At 39.4% G+C, this 23,306-nt stretch overlaps 1 protein-coding gene across 4 annotated transcripts; it reads left to right on the top strand.

Annotated features, from left to right (window-relative positions):
* The first annotated feature begins 11,012 nt into the window (after positions 1-11,012).
* klhl21 (kelch-like family member 21) lies at positions 11,013-23,068 on the top strand. 4 transcript variants are annotated; one of them, XM_077218373.1, is made up of 5 exons: positions 11,013-11,258; positions 17,321-18,408; positions 20,213-20,618; positions 20,729-20,801; positions 21,586-23,068. In XM_077218373.1, exons 2-5 carry the CDS (start codon positions 17,382-17,384, stop codon positions 21,919-21,921), a joined length of 1,842 nt encoding a protein of 613 aa, XP_077074488.1. In that variant the 5' UTR covers positions 11,013-11,258; positions 17,321-17,381; the 3' UTR covers positions 21,922-23,068. The 4 variants fall into 4 exon arrangements, with proteins under 4 accessions (XP_077074488.1, XP_077074490.1, XP_077074489.1 ...); XM_077218375.1 differs by having other exon boundaries at positions 11,114-11,258; positions 17,329-18,408; XM_077218374.1 differs by lacking the exon at positions 11,013-11,258 and adding an exon at positions 16,949-17,203.
* The last annotated feature ends 238 nt before the right edge of the window (positions 23,069-23,306 follow it).

Below are 23,306 nucleotides of genomic sequence, written 5' to 3' on the forward strand. Positions count from 1 at the left end.
AAATACTGGGAAGCGGGGGTTGATTTGCGCGCCGTCTTACTCTGACGAGAACGCCGGCTCTTCTTCCCCTTCTCCGTCTGCGTTTCTGCGGCCGAGCTGCCCAGACAAAGGGCTCCGCTGCCGTGTTTGTAAACAGCGGGGCATCACTGAAGAAATGAAAGTCCGGTTTTCGGTGTTCGATTGCCGAACCAATGTCCAAAAGTGTTTGTATGTCGTACTCAATAAGACAGACAACATCCAAGACAAAAAACAAAAGAACTGTAAACAAAACAAACAAAAAACTACTATGTTGTGACGGAGCTCGGAACGCAGTAGCCATACTCGGCGCCATCTTGAACTTAGCGATTTATGTACGACACTACCGTCATGTTGTCCGTTCGGACCAGGACGTGTTCGTTTTTTAGATGTGGAAGCAGGGCTCTGAGAGCCAAAGCGACCGCTTTCATCCAAGACAAAAAACAAAAGAACTGTAAACAAAACAAACAAAAAACTACCATGTTGTGACGGAGCTCGCAACGCAGCAGCCATACTCTGCGCCATCTTGAACCCTGACGATTTATGTACGACACTACCGTCATGTTGTCCGTTCGGACCAGGACGTGTTCGTTTTTTAGATGTGGAAGCAGGGCTCTGAGAGCCAAAGCGACCGCTTTCATCTCCAGACAGTTTATGTGTAGGCGCTTCTCCGGGTTTGACCAAAAGCCGGAGACAGGCCTGCCCTCGTAAAGGGCCCCCCAACCTATTTTGGAGGCATCTGTTGTGATCATCTTTCTCCTTGTGTTCACACCCAGACTCACGCCTGACTGGTACCAGTCGGCGGCTTTCCAGTGCGTAAGGGCTTTTATACAGCCGTGGTTCGCTCTGATTAAAAGGTGGCCCGAACGCCACGCGTGAGCAGGGACGTGGGTCTTGAGCCAGCGTTGGAGAGGACGCATATGCAACAATCCTAGCTGGAGTACGGCCGATGCTGAGGCCATGAGACCTAGCATCCTCTGAAATCGCTTGACGGGGGCGCGCGCACCCGCCCTGAATGATGTTGCAAGGCACCAGATGGTGAGCGCGCGCTCTGATGAGAGACGAGCTGTCATTTGCATCGAGTCTAGAACTATGCCCAGGAAAAAAATCTTCTGGCTGGGAGATAGTATATTTTTTGCTAAATTGATTCTTAGACCCAGGCATTCTAGATGGCTGATAATCCAAGATCTGTGTGTTATTAACTGACTCTCTGATTGTGCTAGGACCAGCCAATCGTCGAGATAATTCAGTATTCGCACTCCCCTTCGCCTTAAGGGGGAAAGTGCTGCATCCATACATTTCGTGAATGTGCGGGGAGCCAGGGACAGGCCGAACTGAAGTACTGTGTACTGGTAAGACTGTCCCTCGAAAGCGAATGTGAAAGTAAGCATCTTTCAGATCCACTTAGAGAAACCAATCTCCTGGGCGTACTTGCGCGAGGATATGTTTGGTTGTTAACATTCTGAACGAACGAATCATTAGTGCTTTGTTCAGGTGTCTGAGATCTAGGATCGGGCGGAGACCGCCATCCTTTTTCGGGACGAGAAAATAGCGGCTGTAAAAACCTGCCCCGCTCATAGAGGGGGGAACAGTTTCCACAGCGCCCTTTTCTATTAATTTGCGCACCTCGGTGCGTAGAACATGCAAACACTCCTTTCTCACTTTCGTCTCGACCACAGTCGTAAACCGTGGTGGTCTGCGAGCGAACTGGAGCGAGTATCCGTACTTTATTATATTCAACACCCATTTCGGCATATCTGGAATGTTTTCCCATGACGCTGCGTGTACAGATATGGGCTGAATACAGGCTAGGGGCGGGTCGCTGTGTCGTAGGGACCCGGCCAGCGAATCGCCTGAGCTTGTAGCTCTCAGAGGCGCGGGCGCGTGCTGAGCAGCTGAGTGAATGGGCGCGTGTCTGATTACAACACCGCGCGCTATGTCTGTAAAACTCGCAGCCTGAGCTGGGGTTGTGTTTGACACTGTAGGGACAGTGTTTATAAGTGGGGGTGCATAGACAGTGGTAGGCATACGCGTCACATTTATAATGTTTCCCGCTTTTACTGGGGATGAATTCATAACTGTGTGAACAGTGCTTGTGTGTAGTGGTGCGTACATGACCGTAGGCACGTGATCTACATTCATGGGGCGTTGCAGCCTATGCTGGGAATGAATTTGGCACTGTTTTGACAGTATCTGGGAATGCACACTTTGTGGACATGTGAACCCTTAGTGACACAGGGAGAAAAAGACTCTTTTTGTGTTTTCTGTGTGTCGCCGTAAAAACGGCGTTTGTTTGCAGGTGAGCGAGCTCTGTGACTGGCCCATTGACTGCTGTATGGACATTTCCAGCCGCCTGTAAGGGGACTGGGTAATGTTTGAGATTTTGCAGAGAGAGTGGTCCGGCTTTTGCGAGACACGCACTCTCTCTTCTCATTCCTGTGGCTAGGAAGGCTTTCGAGGCTCAGGGTTCAGCACAATCTTGGGCCGAGGACCCCGTCGCTCAGGAGGCGGCTTGCGGTTGTGGGAGCGCGAGCGGCGTCGAGCGTCAGTCTGAGGCGCGGGCTGAGAGGCGTTGGGGGCTGCTCTACCCCGCTGCGGCTGTGACGGCCTCTGTCTGCTCTGCGATGAGCTGGAGCATTTAGGCAGGAAATGGCGCATAGCTTGTGAAGCGTTCTGAGCCTCAGTGAAGCGTTCGGCGAAACCTTTAACCGCCTGTCCAATCAGCCCGCTGGTGGAGATAGGCGCGTCGAGAAACGGGGCCTTATCCGCGTCCTTCATCTCCGTCAGAGTCAGCCACAAATGGTGCTCGAGAACAGTCAAATCAGCCATGGCGCGGCCAATAGACTGGGCGGTGGCCTTCATGGCTCGCAGGGCTATGTCAGTCGCGCTGCGTAGGTCCTTGAAGGCTTCGGGTTCGGGGCCAGACTCGTCCAGGGAGCGGAGAAGCTTGGCTTGGAACACTTGAAGTACCGCCATTGAGTGAAGTGCTGACGCAGCTTGGCCGGCGGTGGCGTAGGCGCGACCAGCGAGAGCCGAAGTAGTGCGGCAGGGCTTCGAGGGGTGGGAAGCCTTGGCTTTCCATCCGGTGGTGGAGGGCAGGCAGAGATGATTGGCCACGGCCTCCTCGAGGGGCGGCTATCCCTCGTAGCCTCTTTCCTTCGCGCCGTCCACAGAGGAGAGCGACGAAGAAAAAGAAGGCTTCAGACGCGCAGAGTGGGGGGCTTTCCATGACTTGGTGAGTTCGTCATGAACTTCCGGGAAGAAAGGAGAAGGCCTTTGCCGAGGGGCCTGCTGGCGCCCCTGCAGAATCCACTCGTCCAGTCGGCTTCGGGTTGGTTCTTCAGGAGAAGACTAATCGAGCCCGAGGTCCTCCACGGCCTTCGAGAGGATGCGGACAATCTCTGTATCCATAGTGGAGCCCCCACTCGTGTTAGCCAGCGTCGACGGGGCGGGGTCGAAAGTGGAGCCCGGCCAGTCGTCAGATGCAGCGTCGATAGACAAGGTGTCATCTACTCCCCCGTCGTCCTCGGACGCGCCGAAAGTCACAAGGCCCATCGCTCTGCTAGAGGGGTGTGGGTCCGGCTGAGTGAACTGAACCAGCGGGGGGGAAGACAAGAGCGGCAGTGAAGCGCGCGGAGACTAGCTCGGCGTGACGTCACTGAGCTCAGGTTCAGGAAGCCTCTGTAAGCGGCACTTTTTCTTAACGCGCAGCTCAAACAGAGGGGTGGCGGCGATGGGCTCGCTCGCGGCGAAAGCGGCGAAGCGAGCCCGCAGTGCGGAGAGACCCAGGTCGTCACATTCCGGGCATCCGCCCTTGGTCAAAGCAGCTTCTGCGTGGTCCCGGCCCAGGCAGCGAGCGCAGATGATGTGACGATCCCCGTCTGGAAGAAGGTCTCTGCACGAAGTGCAGGAAGGCATTTGAAACAACGCCTCAGAAGATGCTCTTTAACAAATGTCGCGGGGCGAACAGATGTAAAATACTTGCGTGTAGCGCGCCGGATGGCTCAGTAGGATGGCGTTCGAGGCGGCTGAAGATGCCGATGTCCTCGTAGCAATCCCGCTGGTATGCTTTTCCACGGCGGCGAAGGCTTTCAATAATCCGGAGGATCCAGCGAAGAAGGTGTTCGCTGAAGGAGATTAAATCTAAAGAACTGTCATGACGGGGCGCCCAATATATAGCTCTTGGCCACGCCCATCTTGGCGGGCTCTGACGCGCGCGGGCGCGAGGCGCGCTCATTGGTCGCGCATTCAGAGTCGCCCCGTCATTGGTTCGAGCAAGTTGCCGCAGCACAGCCAATCACCGAGCTCCTTCGCTCATTGCTGTCTGCTGTGCAGCTGCAATGCGTTTTACATAAAGACTTCAATATTCTCGAGAAAAGGAGTTTTCCCATAGCGTAAGCTACTTACGCAATAGGAGAGACCTCTCGAAAGGGAACTGTAAATGTTAATTTACGGAACTTTAAACAGATTCGTACATCATTAACGGATACAGCAGCTCTTGCACACTATGATACTGGCTCATATTAAGTACTGTATCACAAGTTCGTCTTATACGAGTCATGCTGCTATTGGACCAATTGAAGAATGCTACAAAAGAGCTTTAAAAAATTTAGATAAGAAACCTTTGTCATATCATCATTGTAATATTCTAGATAAATATAAGTTTTTAAATTTTGCGAATTTCAAATTATTTAAATCAGTCAGTCTTATCCATAAGGTTATACATGGTTTGGCGACTCCACCATTGAGTGATTTTATTAAACAAAAGTCTATCAGTGCTGTCGGGTCTCAAGTGACTAGAGCCACTATGAGAGGTGACTGTGACTTGGCGTTTAGGCGGACCACCTTTTCACAGAACGCTCTATCCTATCAGGGGGTGAGCTCCTGGAAAAGTATTCCTCAGTCAGTGAGGGACAGCACAAGTTTTCCTATTTTTAGGAGTTGTTTAAAAGTATGGTTGAGGGACACACAAATATGTGAGCATGTTTAGTAATCATTAGTTTATATATCAGATGTAAAATAGAGTTAGTGTTTTATAAAAATAAAGGGGATAGAATTATTAGTGTGATATGGGTTGTGTAATAGGAGTTAGTATAGCATGGGTTTTGTAAAAGGGGTCAGTGTAATATGGCTTGTCCTAATATGTTGTGATCACTGTTACTGTCCTTGCTTATCTGTATATAGCCTGTGGATAATGAGTCTGTATGTATTTATGTGTAACATCTACCTGCTAAGGGGTCTGTAGATGGAAATTAGCCTATGGCTATAATCTGGCATATTTACATTTGTGAAAAATGTTCATTAATATGTATTGTCCCTTTTGTCTTTTTTCTACAAATAAAATAATATAAATGAAATAAAAAAACTTGTGCAATGTTCACATGGATGCCTGAAACTGTTTAAATATGCATTTAATCTGATTATTAAATACATTTATTAAATTGAACTTAGATTTTAAGACATGTTTAGAATTTATTTTACCCATCTTTTACTAATGGAAGGCTATTTATAATGTGAACAGAATATACAGATTCATATTAATAAAATACAGACATAAATATTTAGGACATAATTTATCCAAAAATAACTGTATGTTGAATTGAAACAAATGTATGAATTGATTTCAAGCTAAAGTACCTGTATGCTGTGCCCGTGCGTACGCAAATACCTGTAAATGAATGGGAAGACAGACAGACTAGCTTTAACTCACTTTGTTTGAACTTAAACTCGTTAAAAAAAAATTATGGTAGTATGTTTGTGTCTTGACGACTACAACTACACTGTAGGCCTACTTTTTAACAATGTCGATTGTTACTTTAACTCTTTGGGAATTAATAACTTTTAACACTGCAATTTTTACACTGCGTATTTTACTGTGCAGTTAAATTAAATAATTTTCCAAATAAAAAAAAAGCTATGTGCAGGAGAATAAACCTCAGGCCCGAATAGTTAGTGTGAATAAGAGGATAAAACACTGACAAATGGCACAATAGCAAATGTGGAAAGCTTTAGCATACTCTGAGAAGTGAGAATAAATTAGCCAATTGTCTGAATAATGAGAAGTTTAGCCACTAATGGTTTGTACCAGGAAAATAAATGAGCTTCAACAACTGTATTGTTGTTTGATTTTCCATGATCTCAGCATGATAATTACGGAGGTATTTATTGCAGAATTTGGAGCTATAACTTTCCTTCATGATTAACACTCTGAACATAAACATTTGTACCAGAAAATATAAAGATCTATAAATGCAGGGATAGAATAAGAAAGGATGAGAAATACAACAACACTTTCCTTTTTCTGCTCAGACAGTCAAGGCAGTCTTCAGAAAGCCTTCTTGAATTCTAAGCAACACCCTTGAGCATCAACTGATGATAAACGTTTCCCTGGAGATTTATGAGTACAGGTTAGAAACTATTAACCCCTTCACCAGGATCTTCAGCGTGTTTTACCATCAGACATGGATGGGTAGACATGGGCGCACACAGTCTGATCATATAGTGAACAACATCTTGCTTGAAATGACAACCACAGGCCTCTAGCTAAGGCCATACTAACATATATGCAATTAATAATGTGCAGACATAATTTCATTATCATTCATTATTATTATATTCATTATATTAAACCACAACAATCAGGGGGGAAAAAAATGAAAATTAAATAAATAAATAAAACACTGCAACAATATGAATTATCTTCAAATATAAATATTTGGTTATTAAATATATATATATTAATTATTTTATAATAGCCTATTACCTATATTATCTTTAAGCTTCTGCTAAGACAAATAGTCTACAAGCCTAGCAGCAAGACAAACAGTAATATAAAAAGTCCTCTGAGGTAATTTTAAGTACAATTTAAAAAACGAAGACGCAAGTTACAGAAAAAAGAGTGAGTCTGTGGGACATGAACAACTAAATATCACACTGCCTAATTTCACGATTATCCAAGGACCCGTGTAATAATATGTTAGTTTCTACTTCGTGAACCTATTTTGCCAAGTGTGTATTTACACACAGAATTCTGAATGCATTGTTATGATTGTTTCTGTGTGCGAGGACTGTGAAAAAATCATCCCTTCTCTCTGCTCTCCCTGTCTGCTCAAGTGTTTATTGGCATTTCCAACCACACTCTGATTTAACAGTTGTATCAATAATTTATGCTCAGACTGTCTGACAGTGGGGTTTTTTCCCACTGCTCTGCTCAGCAGAATGATAATAGAGCAAAATAATCCACAAATTTAGTTTTGATCAATAACATTATGCTCCAGTGCCTAAATCTAACTTTACGTCTACATCATCCAACTATAAAAATGACTAATACCAAAGCTTATGGTGTGGACATTTAAATTAATTCTTATGAATAATGCTCAAATCTGGTAGTGTATTTCTAAAGCAAAGCTGTAAATCCAGGATAAACATTGCCAAGAAATGTGGAAATGAGAATATAATAGAGACTGGATTTATGAGAAGAGGCAAGCAGTTATGCATAGCATGCTGTGACTGGATTTTTGCTAGACTATCCAGGTCCAGATGTGCAGTCAATTAATATTGCTTGTTTTTACATAATAAAAAATAACTATATAAATATATATAATACTATTTTAATATAAATATTAGTTTCACTTGCAATTTTGTCAATAATAAATTTACCAGTAGGCTAGTACAAATTAAATAAATATAAAATGTCTTAACTAAAGAACAATACATATATAATACTGTATGTGAAATAGCTCCATCTTGTGAGTAGTATGTTCCAGTACAGTCACTCCGGACAGATAGACACTACAATCTAACCCACAAAAGCTCTGAGAAATAACCATGAGGTCTGAGCAGGGTGAATTTTAGTCCATTCCTTCTCAGCCATAGCATTATTGCACTCCATGACTGGCTTAAAAGCAAAATATCTTCTCAAGGATGAATACATCAAAGTTATGTGCCACTTTCTTCACCACATCAATTGTGAGTGTGTTAAAATGCAGTCAACGTCATAGCTAATCAATGAGAAGCAGCAGCATGAAGCCAAATCGTTTTCACTCAGAAGGGAGTGTCAGCATTTTCTGAGCTAATGAAAGCAGATGATTTTCCATACAGTTCAGGTCTATCTATGTACTTGTTTTAAAATAATAATTATAATGTAATAAGTAAGCTGAAGGTGCATTCTAATGAATACAATTATAGAATATTAAAATAATGGATATCCTAGGATGCTGAATACTCACTTGACTTGATTAAATGTACAGTACTTGCATTTCTGGCATGAAACTGCTTCAGGATTAGACTTGTTCAGTGCATCTCATATCATTCAATTAGTCACATATCATATTTCATTTCATATTTCAAATCTGTAAACACACACACTAAATCCAGATTTAGAATCCAACATGGTTAAAAAAAAGCTGAGAAACTTAATCTTTGCTTTTCTTAATCATGATGTTAAAAATCCTATCTGAAATGTTCTTATCAAAAAGACAAGCTTTCTATTTTTCCATGTAAACATTCATTCACGCAAACAATTATCTCTGATTATGCATGCAAAGACGTAGTCTTGGCAGAAAGATTATTTTACAGCACCAGTGGGCCCAGCATCTTAAATCAAAAGCACAAAAGCATAAAATAATCCCTTTGCTTTGAAGTCAAGAAAAAACAAGAAAACATACAAACAAACAGTAAAAAAGCAAAACTGTTCAATCTGATTAAAACCGGTGAGTGTGATTAAAAGTGTGTTAGCTATGAAGGCCCAGGACTAGTTCTCACTCTTTATATTCTAGCAAATATTGTGGGGTGGTTATTTATAAAATTCAGAAGTCTAAAGAATATTTCCACCATAATTTCCCAGTTTAAAAAAAAAAAAAACATGGGGCATTTTGTCACACAGGACAGGAACCTGCAGTAGCCTATACTGACAGATATTTTCTCTCACAGACGCACACTTCTACAACATATTTGAAATAGATAGGCCTATCAACCAGGGGCGGAGCCAGACAATGTAAACATTCGGGGCTTAGCCCAAACCTAGGGGCGGTCCAGGCAGGGGCATACTCCCTTGGAGATTTTTTCCCCATTTACGTCAGCTAAATGCACTATTTTTCAGGCTGTTTGAGATATTAGAAAGCCTAAAAATCTATACACTACCTGGGAAAATTATGATAGTTAGGCCTACTCAGTAAAAAAAAAAAAAAATCACAGAGTAGAGCCTACAACCTATTTTGTATGTAATTGTTCTCCAGCTGTAGTGAATCCAAAACACCAAAAATGTTAAGGATGACTCATTTTCACCCCTGGCAACTAAAAAGAGGCAACCATTATCTGACTATTTTTAAGTTTGCCTAAATAGGTAAAACACAGTGGTATCTGGTGGCGTGTAAAACTTATATAGCAGCCCTTTTAGACTGGGGCCAAAACGCCACCATAACTCGCTGAGAATAATTTAAGTCTCATGTGTGCAATAAAAGTTCCAAAGACCTGTGTCTTATTATTAAATATGTATACTTTTTGTTCAGAATTGCTGCATTAAATATTGATGATATTGTGCAATATCTTACAGTAAATTAATGATGCGTTGCCCAAAAAGCTTACATATAAAATTGTGGACAGTGATATTCATTTAATTAGCAATACTCTGCTGCTACCATTTATTCATTATCACTGTTCACCATAACAATTCCTTTAATTATGTAAATACTAATATGTTTATTACATTATTACAGGCGCATCTCAAAAAATGTAATATTGTGGAAAAGGTCATTGTGCTGCACCACCAGAACAAAACTGACAGATTGAATTCTCAGGAAACCTTTGCAGGTGTTTTGAGTTGATTAGCTGATTAGGGATCTTGTCGGTTCGTATAAAAAATTCTTCGTTCTAAAATTCTAATACATTTTGAGATAGGCGTACTGGAGTTTTGATTTCCATGAGCTGTAAGCCCATCATCATGATTAAAACAACAAAAGGCTTGAAATATTTAACTTTTTTATGTAATGAATCTAGAATATATTAAAGATTTACTTTTTAAATTAAAGTATGGGGGGAAAAATAACTTTTTGACGATATTGATGCATCTGTACTTGGAATTGTTGTCATCACTTAACTCAAGTGTTAGGCCTACAACAGCAGATTCACATGTAACACTTGTCCGCGGTTCGTCTGATGCTGCTTCTGAATCTCTCTCCGGCCGGTGAGGTTTACTGTTAGTGTTCCGTATAAAAAAACTTTATGATGTCCATAATAACTTCAGCCGGTTAGCCAGTAAGCTCGCTACGCCGGTTTAAACATACAACAGCCCGCAAGCGGCCAACCCCTGATGACAACGGCGAAGAAGATTAATTCATATTCTTCTTCGTTAGTTTTTATTGGCAGTTGGCAAACAAGCTGAGTGATGCGCGATGCATTACCGTCCGCCACCACGCACATTGTTTAATTTTTTGCCGCTCCATCAGAAATTCTGAGAGGAAATTAAACAAAGTTGAAGTTATTTTAAAAAACCTAAAAGATTCGGGGCTTTTGACAAACCATTCGGGGCTTAAGCCCAATTAGCCACCCCCCCCCCCCGCTCCGCCCCTGCTATCAACAACGCTAATTTATTTATTAATTTAAAATATATCTTTGTATAAAGCAGGGTGAATTAATCTAAATTTGAAATCTGAAATATAGGCCTATCAAAAAATTGTACTGACTTAGCTGCTTGTTCTTTAATATATTACACTATGTTCCTTTTATTCGTTTAGCCTACCTAAAAATTATTACCAAAAAAATATGATATTGTATTTGTAGATTTATTTTACTGAATTGGTTACTGAACATAACCACGCTAGAGAAAGCAAGCATATTTGATTCAAAACCTGATAAAACCCGCGTGACAACTAACACCGGTCTTCAATGTTTAGCATTTATTTAATGCAAAACCTAAATCTCTTTTAGTGAGTCTGTTCCTCATGCAGAAAGTAAACAGAGAATCTGACTGTATTGGATGCGCGTCCATGTGCGGCTTCAGTTTCAACATGGAGTTCAACAGTTTGCTTTGGACACTTAAACTTGAGATCACGTCACCGTGTAACGGGTGCACGAGTGTCCAATGAGGGTCTCTTATGATGCGGAGTCATGGCGCTGACATGAGCGACGAAAAAACGGACATTCTAGCAAAGTTAAAACGATACATAGAGATATAGCTCAAATTTTACCAATCTGTTAATCTATCCTAGGCAAAGAGCAACCGAAATCGTAAACGGCTGGATTAGGTGAGTAGAAATGCGTCAGAAACAGCCTGTGTGTATGAAGGTGAAAATGTGACGCGTCTCGTCTCGTGTTGTTTTTCCTCAAACGAAGCAGACGGTTATTGTGTCGGAAACCGTTTCACGTCTGTTACTGTAGTGATTTATGACGCTGGATTTTGCTTAGACGTCTTTATACTTACTTTACTGGATTGAAAATCAATTATATAAGAAACGTTTCCGTTGTTACGTGAAGCCTCTTTGCTATGTAACGTTAGTTGGCAGTAGGTGAAGATGAGCAATGCATGACAACCATCAGGTCAAATCTTAAAATAGACTGTATTTTGAAGGTCTTCTGGCTGTAGGCTAACGTTATTGCTAAAAGGTCTGATCTTCTTTAATTTCAAAATACATGGTATAGACATTATTAATAATATTTTGTTGTAAACATTTGATTTCCTACCTAACTTGTAGAGCCAAACATCTGTCTTACATTTTTTAACACTGTGTTCATCAGTTTGAATACATATGAACTACCAGTCAAAAGTTTGAAAATAAGATTTTTTATGTTTTTGAAAGGAGTCTCTTTACCACTAATATTGTTAGATATTATTACAATTTAAAATAGATGTTCTCTTTTTTATATATTTTAAAATGTAATTTATTCATGTGATGCAAAGCTAAATTTTCAGCATCATTATTCCAGACTTCAGTGTCACATGATCCTTCAGAAATCATTCTAATATGCAGATTAGGTGCTCATTAATAATGGTTCTTATTATTATCAGTGTTGAAAAAGTTGATGTGGTGTGTCATTGTTTTCACAACAATATTAAGTAGCACACACTGTTGATAATAACAAGAAATCATTGATAATAATAAGAAATGTTTCTTGAGCATCAAATCCTCATATTATAATGATTTATGAAGGATCATGTGACACTGAAGACTGGAGAAATTATGCTGAAAATTCATATACGCCAGAACAAAATTACATTTTAATATATATTACAAAGAAAAACAGTTATTTAAAATCTTAATACTATTTCACAATATTCTTTTGTTAATATATATTACTGTATTAGCCTACTTTTTGATTTAAAAAAGAATGCAGCCTTGGTTAGCAAAAACAATCATAAAAAAACAACATGAAACAGTCTTAATTATTCCCAACTTTTTGTGTGTGTGTATGTGCCTGTGCTTGGTTTTCTATCCCGGTGGGGATTTCTGAATGGGGACTTATGTCACTGTGGGAAACAAAATTGAAGGAAACAAGCTGATATATCAGAATTTTTTTTTTTTATGTAAAAATGCAGAAGTGTGTGTGTGTGTGTGTGTGTGTGTGTGTGTGTGTGTGTGTGTGTGTGTGTGTGTGTGTGTGTGTGTGTGTGTGTGTGTGTGTGTGTGTGTGTGTGTGTGTGTGTAAGAATCCTAATTATTCCAAACTTTTGACCAGTAGTGTGTGTAAATATTTATGTAAATACAAATGAGAAAATATGTAAATAGCATTGATTTATTCACACCAAGGGAACAAGTCCTATCCTTATTACAAGGGCTAGTGATGGTTTCAGCATAAATGTGATTGATTGAGATTGAGGACTGGTCCTGATCATGCTCCGCTACTTTGGGATCTTGCTGATGGAATGCAGAGCCATGGCAGCTGTGTTATGATGGGCATTTCTCAGCCAGGTGCAACATTAGACTGCAGACCACTGGTGGGTTAGAGACTCATACAGTGTACAATGGATGTGCAGATGGAAGTGGGGCCCTGAGGGGTTCGTAAAGGGGTTTGTTATTCTAAAGTTGTACAAAGAAGATACTTTATATGGTCCACTGGTTGCAAGATCTAAAGGATCCAGTAAAATGACAAATCTGAAGTTCACTCGACTCCTATATAAATATTCAATTATGATAGACGTTTTGAGTAATCTGTATGTTTTCAAAATTATGTTTTAGAAAGGCCTACTGTTGATAAAGCAGCTCATGTTAGGCACAGAGTGACGTTTCCTGACAATTATCTTGTCTCCTAACTATAGATCATGACACCTTATTGCCGTGACAAGACAAGAAGTCAGGAGAAGTGAAGTCAAGTGTTGGTCACAGTTAGGGATGCACCGATCCGATACTCAGCATCGGTATCGGCTCCGATACTGCCATTTTTGCCGGATCGGGTATCGGTCAGATGAGGCCGATCCAAATCCGATATTGTGCGTCTACTATTCTGTGTTATAGTTAACCCACAAAAGGCACAAATATTTGCTCCACAAAAGGCACAAAAACATTATAAAGCACCATAAAGTTTTCGTGCACTATCTTATAAGTGTTCTGAAGCCATTATGTAGTATAATGTGAGATATAAATTAATATTTAAGTCATTAAATTCAAGATCACGTAAACTTTTTCCCTCTGCTGCGGCTGTCAGTCATTCTCCATTCCGCATCAAACAGCGCGTCACGTTCGGGTACGACAGTCAACATGATGAAACTCTCTCCAAGATGATTCAATGTTAATATTATTATACTTGATCTGTAGATAAAGGTCTATGGTTTCGCATAAAACAACTTTATATTGCTGGACTTTATTGCTGTAACTAAATCATGTTACTTTCTACCGTGTGTCTGTTAGATCACAACACTGGAGTCAGAGCACTATCATTGTTCTTCACGCGCACAGTAACTGATATTTAAAACTGTTAAAAGAAAAGGCTCAATAAACTATTGCATAGAGATAGATACTGTATAATACACTACGCATCAATATGTATTTCCTTTGTGCTTTGAACTTTTCAATGCGGACTCGACGTGCTGCGCGCTGTGACTCTGTGTTGCTTCAAGCGCATCATTCTGCGCTCGGGATGCGCATAAGCGCTTTGTGCCGCACTGTACTGGAGCCTTTTGCGCAATGAAGGATTATTAATAGCCTTTCTTGTTCTGTCCTATCTATCATATGTTGCTGCCTCATTAAACAGCTGTGCTATACATTTAAAACATGTCTCAAATTACATAGCCTAGGCTACTATAAAAAATTATCTTTTTGATTTTTGTTATCTTGTTTTTCATGAATGTATTTTACAACAATATAAAGAGCAATGTGTAACGTTTTACAAGATTTAGTGTTACACTTATTGTCTCTTACTTGTTCCCCACTAAATGTTTTTTTTTTCACTAAATGTTCAGATTTTATACAATTATTGTGCACTCGTGATATTTCTAGACTAGATTTTACTGCTGAACTATCCACTAATCTAGTTTATAATAGCATTTTTGTCATATATTATGATCATATATTTTTTGGATTTGTTGTTTTTCTTTATAATGAAGTTGTCTGTATTAAGTAGATGGTGTTTAACTCACAAAAGAGTGATTATCAGTTCAACACACAGTTATTGAAATTCTACCTGATTTAAAAAAAAAAACTGCGCTGGTATCGGATTGGTATCGGTATCGGCCGATACTCAGAATTTTCGGATCGGATCGGATCGGTTTTGAAAAAGCGGTATCGTTGCATCCCTAGTCACAGTCAGCCATGCTATTCTTGGACTGACTGGTAAACAGACTGTTAGTAAGCACCTTGGCATTCGAGTTGCCTAATACCCAACAGGTATGAGAGGAACGAGATGGTTGATTCATAAACCATGACCTATTAAAAACAGTACTCGCTATACAGTACTGTGTTGCTTTGTTGTTAAAAGATTATAGTCGGTCATTGAAGAGAATCTAATTTGGATTTGAAAAGCAATGATTGTTAGTAATGAAAACATTAAGTTTATTATCATTAAATACATATTTTGTTATTTATATTAGATGTTCTAAAATAGAAGCAAATAAAATGTGAGAGTATATATATAATTACATATGTGACTAATTTCAATGGCCTTTGTGTAGATATTGAAAGATGCATCTTTAAACATGACTGTTTGAATTTATATGAAATGGTAAAACTTTACAATAAGACCCCACTTGTAACATTAACTAAGGTTAATAAAAGTCTTAGGCTATTCATTTCAACATTTACTAATAGATTTTTATATTTTAAAGTCGTTTCTCATAACAGTAGTTAATGCACTACTGAACTAACATGAATGATAAAGGTATAATTAATATATACATATTTTTATATTTAAAAAGTACAGTACATTTTCATGGTTTAGTATGAGTGTTTTAAATTTTTTGTAATAAAGTTTATTATTTTATGTGTTATGTATGTTTTCATTCAGTATCCATTTTTAACACTATCGGTTGATTAATCGGTTATCGGCCAGCGTGGGCCAACCTACTTCTCCTTATCGGTAATATCCACTATCGGTCGACTGTTTTTCAGGTAATTAATTTCGCTAACAGATACAAACTCGGAACTGAGAAACTGCATTATGGAATATATTGCCATCTAAGAAATTCCAAAAAAAACAGTCTCTCGGGAAACCCAGTAGAAAGTGAATGCATAATTCCTCCTCAGCCCTGCTACGCATAATGTAGGTCTCTCACTGGAAACTGTAGAGCTTTGCTGTTTGGAGCAGGTTTATTTCTCTGCAGTTTGTTGACCCTTTAGGGCCCCTCTCCCTCCCTCTCTTTCTTTTTGATGAGTTAACCTTCATAAAACTTCAGAGCTGCCTGCTGCATAGGTAAATCTCTACGTTTCACATTCGCTCTTCAGTAAGCCACTGTGTTTGCCATTCTGTTTTGATACCTGATCCTGGAGATGGAAATGCCATTTTATTTTAAACTCACACTGCCAACCTTTCTTTAGCAGCCTGCCTAGTAACTATTGTTGAGAATATAAACAGAATATACAGGGAAAACGATATAAAGCATATTTATGCAGACTGCTAAATGCTTTTTCATCTTAAATAACTTTTGAGCAGTATACTGTATTGTAAAATTTCGACATTATCTTTAATCTTACTTTTAAAGGGGTAGTTCAACCAAAAATACACATTATTTAATCACTCTCATGTCGTATACATTATTTTCTTTTTTATGTGACACACAATCACAAATGTGAAGCAGAATGTCTGAGCTACTCTTTTTCTACACAAGTGTTTGGTGATTTACACTTACAAGCTTATAAAAAGATAAAAGTAACGATGCAATTATATATCCCATGTCTTTTGAAATCATATGATAGCAAATCTGAGCCATTAATGATTGTTCATACCAAGGACGATAACTATAACTATAAAGTTTTAATAACTGTTCTAATTCTATGAGAATAGTCAGGTCCACACGACAGCTATAACGATAACAACAACAACAACACAAAGGAATAATATTGGAATCACTTTCAGAACAATTTATTCCAGCTGATGAATAATAAAAACATTGAAAGCCAATCAGAATGCACTTGACTTTAACAAGCTCATGAATTTAAAGCGGCAGACAACGTAACTGGTGCATGCTTAAGTTTTAATAAATGGAACATTATCATCCGCCAGTGGACAGTGTGAGTGTATAACAGCTTTGTTTCTCACACAAAGCTCACAATCAGCTTCAGACGACTTTGAATATAGTGCACAAGTATTTCTATGGTACTTTTATGGTGCGTTCTTTTATGTCCTTTTTTGCCATTCTCATTCCTGGTATGGAAAAGAGCAGCTCTGACATTCTCCCTCTTACATTTCACAGAAGGAAGGAAGTAATACAGGGTTGGAATGAATGAGGTTGAGTAAACGATGACATGGTTTTATTTTTGGCTGAACTACCCCTTTAAACCTTCTTTAGCTTTGTTGCTGTATGAAGAGTTACTCAGAGAGAAGTTTCTGTAATCTCCAGTAAATTAAGCTAAACGTTGTGCGGAGACCCCCTCCTATCCTGTGAAAATGGACACTGCTGGTTTATTTAAAGACTAGACACGATGAGTACTCTTTCAAGAGACCAACGGTTGCGCACATTCATCATAACCACATGATATTTCATTCTAGAAGCTACTGGGTCTCTTTCCTTTCACAAATATAAACGTTTTGAGAAGATACACAGGTAGGCTGTAACTTCTATTTGGGGTTTTCTCTTTTTTTGTACTTGTTTTAGTTAGTTTCACAAAGTTGAATGAAAAAACTACTAATACAAACTACTAATAAAGATTCTGTTCTCCAGCGTTCCAGCATTCCGACTAAACGTACTCCAAGAGAAATACTGTGAGCAATAAGGAACTGCTATGGAGAAACCCGTTTTACAAACGCAGCCCTCTATGCTGCCCTTCTTTGACACGGCCCACGCCATCAACTTGCTCCGAGGCATCCACGAGCTCCGTGCAGAGCGCAAGTTCTTCGATGTCACATTGTGTGCTGAAGGCAAAGAGTTCCAGTGCCATCGAACTGTGCTGGCAGCTGCGAGTACATACTTCCGTGCCATGTTTGCCGGTACTCTGAGAGAGAGCGTCATGGACCGTGTGGTGCTACACGAAGTATCAGCTGAACTATTGGGCCTCCTGGTGGACTTTTGCTACACGGGTCGCGTGACCGTCACACATGACAACGTGGACCTTCTGCTCAAGACGGCGGACCTCTTTCAGTTTCCTTCCGTCAAAGAAGCGTGCTGCGCGTTCCTGGAGCAAAGACTTGATGTTTCCAACTGCTTGGAGATCCAGGACTTTGCAGAGGCTTATGCCTGCCGTGAGCTAGCGGCTAGCGCCCGCCGTTTTGTGCTGAAGAACATTGTGGAGCTGGCGAAAAGCATTGACTTTGAGCGATTGTCGTGGAAGCGACTACTGGAGTTTGTGTCTGATGATGGACTGTGTGTGGATAAGGAAGAAACCGCACACCAGATTGCCATACGCTGGGTCAAAGCTGACTTGCAGCACCGGTTGCATTACTGGCCTGAGTTGTTGCAGCAAGTACGTCTGCCGTTTGTTCGCCGTTTCTACCTTCTGGCCCACGTGGAGAGTGACCCACTGGTCTACTTGTCACCGGCCTGTTTACGGTTAGTCAGTGAGGCACGCAGCTTTCAGTCCTACGAATATGACCGCCATGACCGACCTGGTCATCGAATGCGCCCACGTCCATCCACTGGCCTGGCCGAAATTTTGGTGGTGGTGGGAGGATGTGATCAAGAGTGTGATGAGCTTGTTACGGTGGATTGTTACAACCCACAGACCGGACAGTGGAGATACTTAGCAGAATTCCCAGACCACCTTGGAGGTGGCTACAGCGTAGCTGCCCTGGGCAACGACATTTACGTGACAGGTTAGTACAATAATGTTGTTTTCTGTTGAGGACTTGAAAGACTTCTGTGAAAGACAAACTCATCCTCAACAAGCAAATCCCCAAGTAGGCTCAGAGTGTCCTTCTTTTCAAACTGTTTACAACATGGCAGCCAATTTATAAATAAAGCCCTTTATATTTGGCTATGCGAGAGTGTGGTGATAGGACAACATGTTATGCCAGGTCAGCAGTTGTCAACGTGATTTCAGGTGACATCAGTTACTTTCAGAAACGGACAATGTTTAAATTGAGAAAACATCTCAGATGATATGCTGCTTCTGTTCTAAGTCTCCTTTGCTGTTATGTAATTGTTGGTGTTTAAAAAGGTGACTATGGAATTCAACAATTCTGGTTCCTTAATGGTTTTATTAACATTTCTTTTAGTACTTTTAAGGAATAAATATTTAGTAAAAAGATATACAATTACAATACAAATGAAGAGATAATTTCAATAATTTTATAAAAAATAAAATAAAAAACATCTTCCAAAAAGGTACATTTACAGACATTTTAATGCAATCTAATTAAACTTATCTAATAAGATTATCTAATAATAGCCTTTACTGTATATTAAATAGTATTGCTATAAAAAAACAAAAAATGGTAACCTTTCAATCCTTTATCTTTATAAATTATATATTACTGACAGAATACAAAATGTGTATTTTTAACTACGTTATATGAACAACCAGTCAATAACTAGGCTATACTGTTTTAAGTCTCACAGTTGCCACATTTACCATTATGAGGCAAATTTTTGTAGGAATCCATGTGATCGGGTGCTGTGATTCATACATCTCTACACTCTTTACAATAGACAATGGACCTTTTTGCCTGCAAAATTTCGACGAATAATGTGACTGTACTTTTAATTGCAAACTGTATGTATGATGTATTTAACCCTTTAAAGTCACTTGTTTGGAACTTGGACTATACTAACCTTAAATGCTTTTGAGTCACTAAGAAGAACCAGAAGAACTAGCATTGCTTTTGCGGTGTTATAGGGATATATAGTGCGGTGCACTTTCTGTAAACCTGCTTTGAGACAATGTGTATTGTGAAAAGCGCTATACAAATAAATTTGAATAAAAAAAAAAAGAATTATAGGGTTAGTTCACCCAAAAATGAAAATTAGCCCATGATTTACTCACCCTCAAGTCATCCTAGGTGTATATGACATTCTTCTTTCAGACGAATACAATTCGGAGTTATATTAAAAAGATTTCCTGGCTCTTCCAAGCTTTATAATGGCAGTGAATTACTGTTTCTGTTTTGAAGTCCATAAGGGTGCTCCACATGGCTCTGGAGGTTAATAAAGGCCTTCTGTATTAATGAGTTTGTGTAAGAAAAATATCAATATTTAACACGTTACAAAGTAAAATTCTAGCTTCTGGCCAGACGGCCATACGCATTCACCCAGGGTTTAAAATGACCCAGGGTTAACTATTTAAAGTGTAAAAAGCCCTACTGACTGTTTTGCACTGTAGATTTCGTAGCATTGTTTTGGCTCAATAAGTAATGCAGGAAAGGAAAGCACATTAGTGGAAGAAAGCACATGCGAGAGCCGAACTGTATTCTCTTCTGTTTTTTTTAACTATCATTTTTAATCCCAAATTCTGTCATCCCTATTTATAGAAAACTACTCTGAAGAGGGACACATAATCTAAAATATCTTATTAGTGTAGGCAAGTTTGAAAAATAAAGTTGATAAATGATTGGAAAGAGCGTCTATTCTGTTTGGTATTGCATATAAGTTTAAGCACTCAAACCTGATTCATTGTGACAGGTGGCTCGGATGGATCACGTCTCTATGATTGCGTATGGCGATACAACTCCAGTGTAAACGAGTGGACTGAGGTCTCTCCCATGCTGAAAGCCAGAGAGTACCACAGCTCCTGCGTCATGAAGAGTCAACTCTATGTGGTAGCATCTGACAGCACAGAGCGCTACGACCATACCCTAGACTGCTGGGAGGCTCTTCCGCCCATGCTGCATCCCATGGATAACTGTTCTACTACAGCATGTAGGGGGCGGCTCTACGCCATTGGATCCTTAACCGGAGAGGACACAATGGCAATTCAGTGCTACGATGCTGAAAGTAACCGCTGGTCACTAATTAACAGCGGAGAACTGCCTCCTTGGTCCTTTGCCCCCAAATCAGTGACTCTAAATGGCTTGATCTACTTTGTAAGGTGAGGTGCTCACTTTTTTTCCACAAATTTTAAAATGTCCAGTTCCAGAAAAAGGAACGATGAAGAAAATTAACTTTAATATGTTTCTCATAACAACGGTTGTGTTTCAGGGATGATTCGGCAGAAGTTGATGTCTACAACCCACAGAAACACGAATGGGACAAGATTAGTCCCATGGCACAAGTATGTCAATTTTGTCTTGTTTCAATCCATAAAGATGCAGTCACATTTACCACTGTTCTTTACATTTTCACAATCAAAATTGAGTCATTTAAATAGTAATCCATGTGAAATGGAACTTCACTTATTGTGCAAAATATTTTACCATGAGGATTTTAATCAAATTCAAATCACTATTGAGATTGAATAATGGACCGTATGTATGTGACCGCAACTTAACATATTCTGTACATGGATCAATGACATAATCAATAGTTTCCACAATAAAGATTGTATTTTTAAAAATATCATGAATTATCAATTGAATATTTTTGGGGTATCACACCACATTTACAACCGGAACTGACCTTGTAATAAATATTTGATATTTTAAGTAACTTATTAACCTTGACCAGTCATTATAAACTACATAGTAGTGCTAAAGCTAGCAAACGAGAAGTTTTGAGGGGAATACAATAGTTTGGAACATATTTCAATATTTAATTTCATAATATGATGAAATATATTAAAAAATATTTTCTAAGCATTGAAATTTAAATTTTTTGTCCCATCTCGTGTATTTTTCCATCACATTGTCCCCTTAAGGGCTCTGCAGTAAAACAGTTGTGTTATTAACAAATTAAAATAAATAAAGTTTTGTATTAATTTTTTTCTAAGAAATAATGATAAAAGATACCAAACTATCTAATAATCATTAAAAGAAGTGCATTCAAGTCACTGTATGTATGACTTGCATTATCACACAGATAAGTAAAACGTCTTTACTTACAACATCTCGCTCTTACAGGTTCATGTTGGAGGCAGCGTAGCAGTTTTGGGTGGTCGACTCTTTGTGTCCGGTGGCTATGACAACACCTTTGAGCTATCTGACGTAGTTGAGGTCTACGACCCCTCTGCTCGATCTTGGACGCCTGCTGGCCGGCTCCCCCAGCCCACCTTCTGGCATGGAAGTGTTAGCATATTCCGACAGTTCATGCCCCTTGTTCCAAGCACCTTCGAACCCATCGACGTACCTGAGGCCAACGCTATCCACCTCCACAGACACCACCGCAACCAGGCACTTTACAACCACAACAACAATGTTAATCAGAACCACAACCAAGATGTCAATCAAGTGCATTAATAACTTTTTGAAACATGAGACTGAAGGTCATTCAATGTGACATCGCTACTAAGTGTTTTGCACTTTATCACATATTCACCATATTTCAATTGGGCAGTAAAGGGAGCTGGTGAATGGACAGTCAATGTTTGCGTTATTTCTCCAAGTAACCCAGTGTTACTACAGCTTTAATTGTTGCATGCATTTCTAATGCTGGCTGTGTTTACCTTGAACAGAGACTTAAGTTAGGTGACTCATAAAATAGTGCCTATTATGTTTTGGAAATTGCATGGAGGTTACACTCATTATTCTTCTTTAATTTATTTTATAATTCAGCATGGACCTAAAGCTATTCACAACATTGCAACTTCAAACCCCCAAAATATAATATAATTACATAATAAGAAGTAAATTTTCTTTTCAAAAATAATTGAGACCCCCAAGCATTCCAATAGGTTAAAGTTCGGATCACTTAGATTGTAGATATGTAGATTTTTTATAGCATATTTTGACTGTATTCTGAAATGTGTAGTATTTTATATAAGCAGACAAGAGTTGAAATGAATTATTTAGGAGAATCCAAGACTTCCCAAAAACAACAATTTTGTTTGACAGACAAACTTAAAATCTGGGCCTCAGTGTAACCCATTTTTTTTATGTTCTTATTAGAATTACATGTCAGACAATCTAGCATGCCTGCAGTGGTCACATTTTTAGTGCATTTGTATTAGACTTGATTTTAAACTCATATTTTAATATTAAATTAAGTTTGATTATCTAGTCATTGTTTATTCTAGAGAAAACTATGTTACAGTTTATGAGAAAGCTTGTTTTTTTTTAAGCTGTCTGCATTGATGAAGAATCAATGAAGGTATTGTTTTTTTATGCCAAATTGTTTTAGGAAGCTGTACTAATAACTGGAAGTAGTAATTCAGTATCTCATTATTCTTGAGTAAATGTATGTGTTTAACAATATATGTGTCTGACAATACCAGTAATTATGAAACTAATTATTTACAACATGCTTAAGCGGTACTTGACAATTTATTTTTCTTATAGAACTTTGCGTTTGTTTTGTGTCCAAAATTATTTGTACAACACGGACAAGGAGATGATTTGTGTATGGTTTTTATGTGTGGTCAACCAATAAATGACTTCAGCACTGTTACTTTTGCTCTTTTCATGTATGTATATGTAACAAGATCATGGAACCAACTGTCATGCATACATTTTTATCATGTTCTGTACCACCCTTTGTGTTAGATGCATCTAATTTTCCATCAAGTTGGGATTGGTACATCTTGTCCTCTGGAATCAATCACTGGAAGACAGTATAAGGATGCAGAAAGAGGCGTCAGCTGGAGCACAATGAATATCCAGTAGGTGATCAGCACACACAAGTTTAA

Source organism: Siphateles boraxobius, unplaced genomic scaffold (assembly GCF_051911475.1).
Source record: "Siphateles boraxobius isolate OS27281-9 unplaced genomic scaffold, OSU_SipBor_1 77, whole genome shotgun sequence".
In the NCBI taxonomy this organism is placed as follows: Eukaryota; Metazoa; Chordata; class Actinopteri; order Cypriniformes; family Leuciscidae; genus Siphateles; species Siphateles boraxobius.

Coding starts and splice junctions, on each gene's coding strand:
- klhl21 (XM_077218373.1), top strand. CDS start 17,382: ATGGAGAAACCCGTTTTACAAACGCAGCCCTCTATGCTGCCCTTCTTT. Junction 18,409..20,212: donor CAACGACATTTACGTGACAG/GTTAGTACAATA, acceptor TCATTGTGACAG/GTGGCTCGGATGGATCACGT. Junction 20,619..20,728: donor GGCTTGATCTACTTTGTAAG/GTGAGGTGCTCA, acceptor GTTGTGTTTCAG/GGATGATTCGGCAGAAGTTG.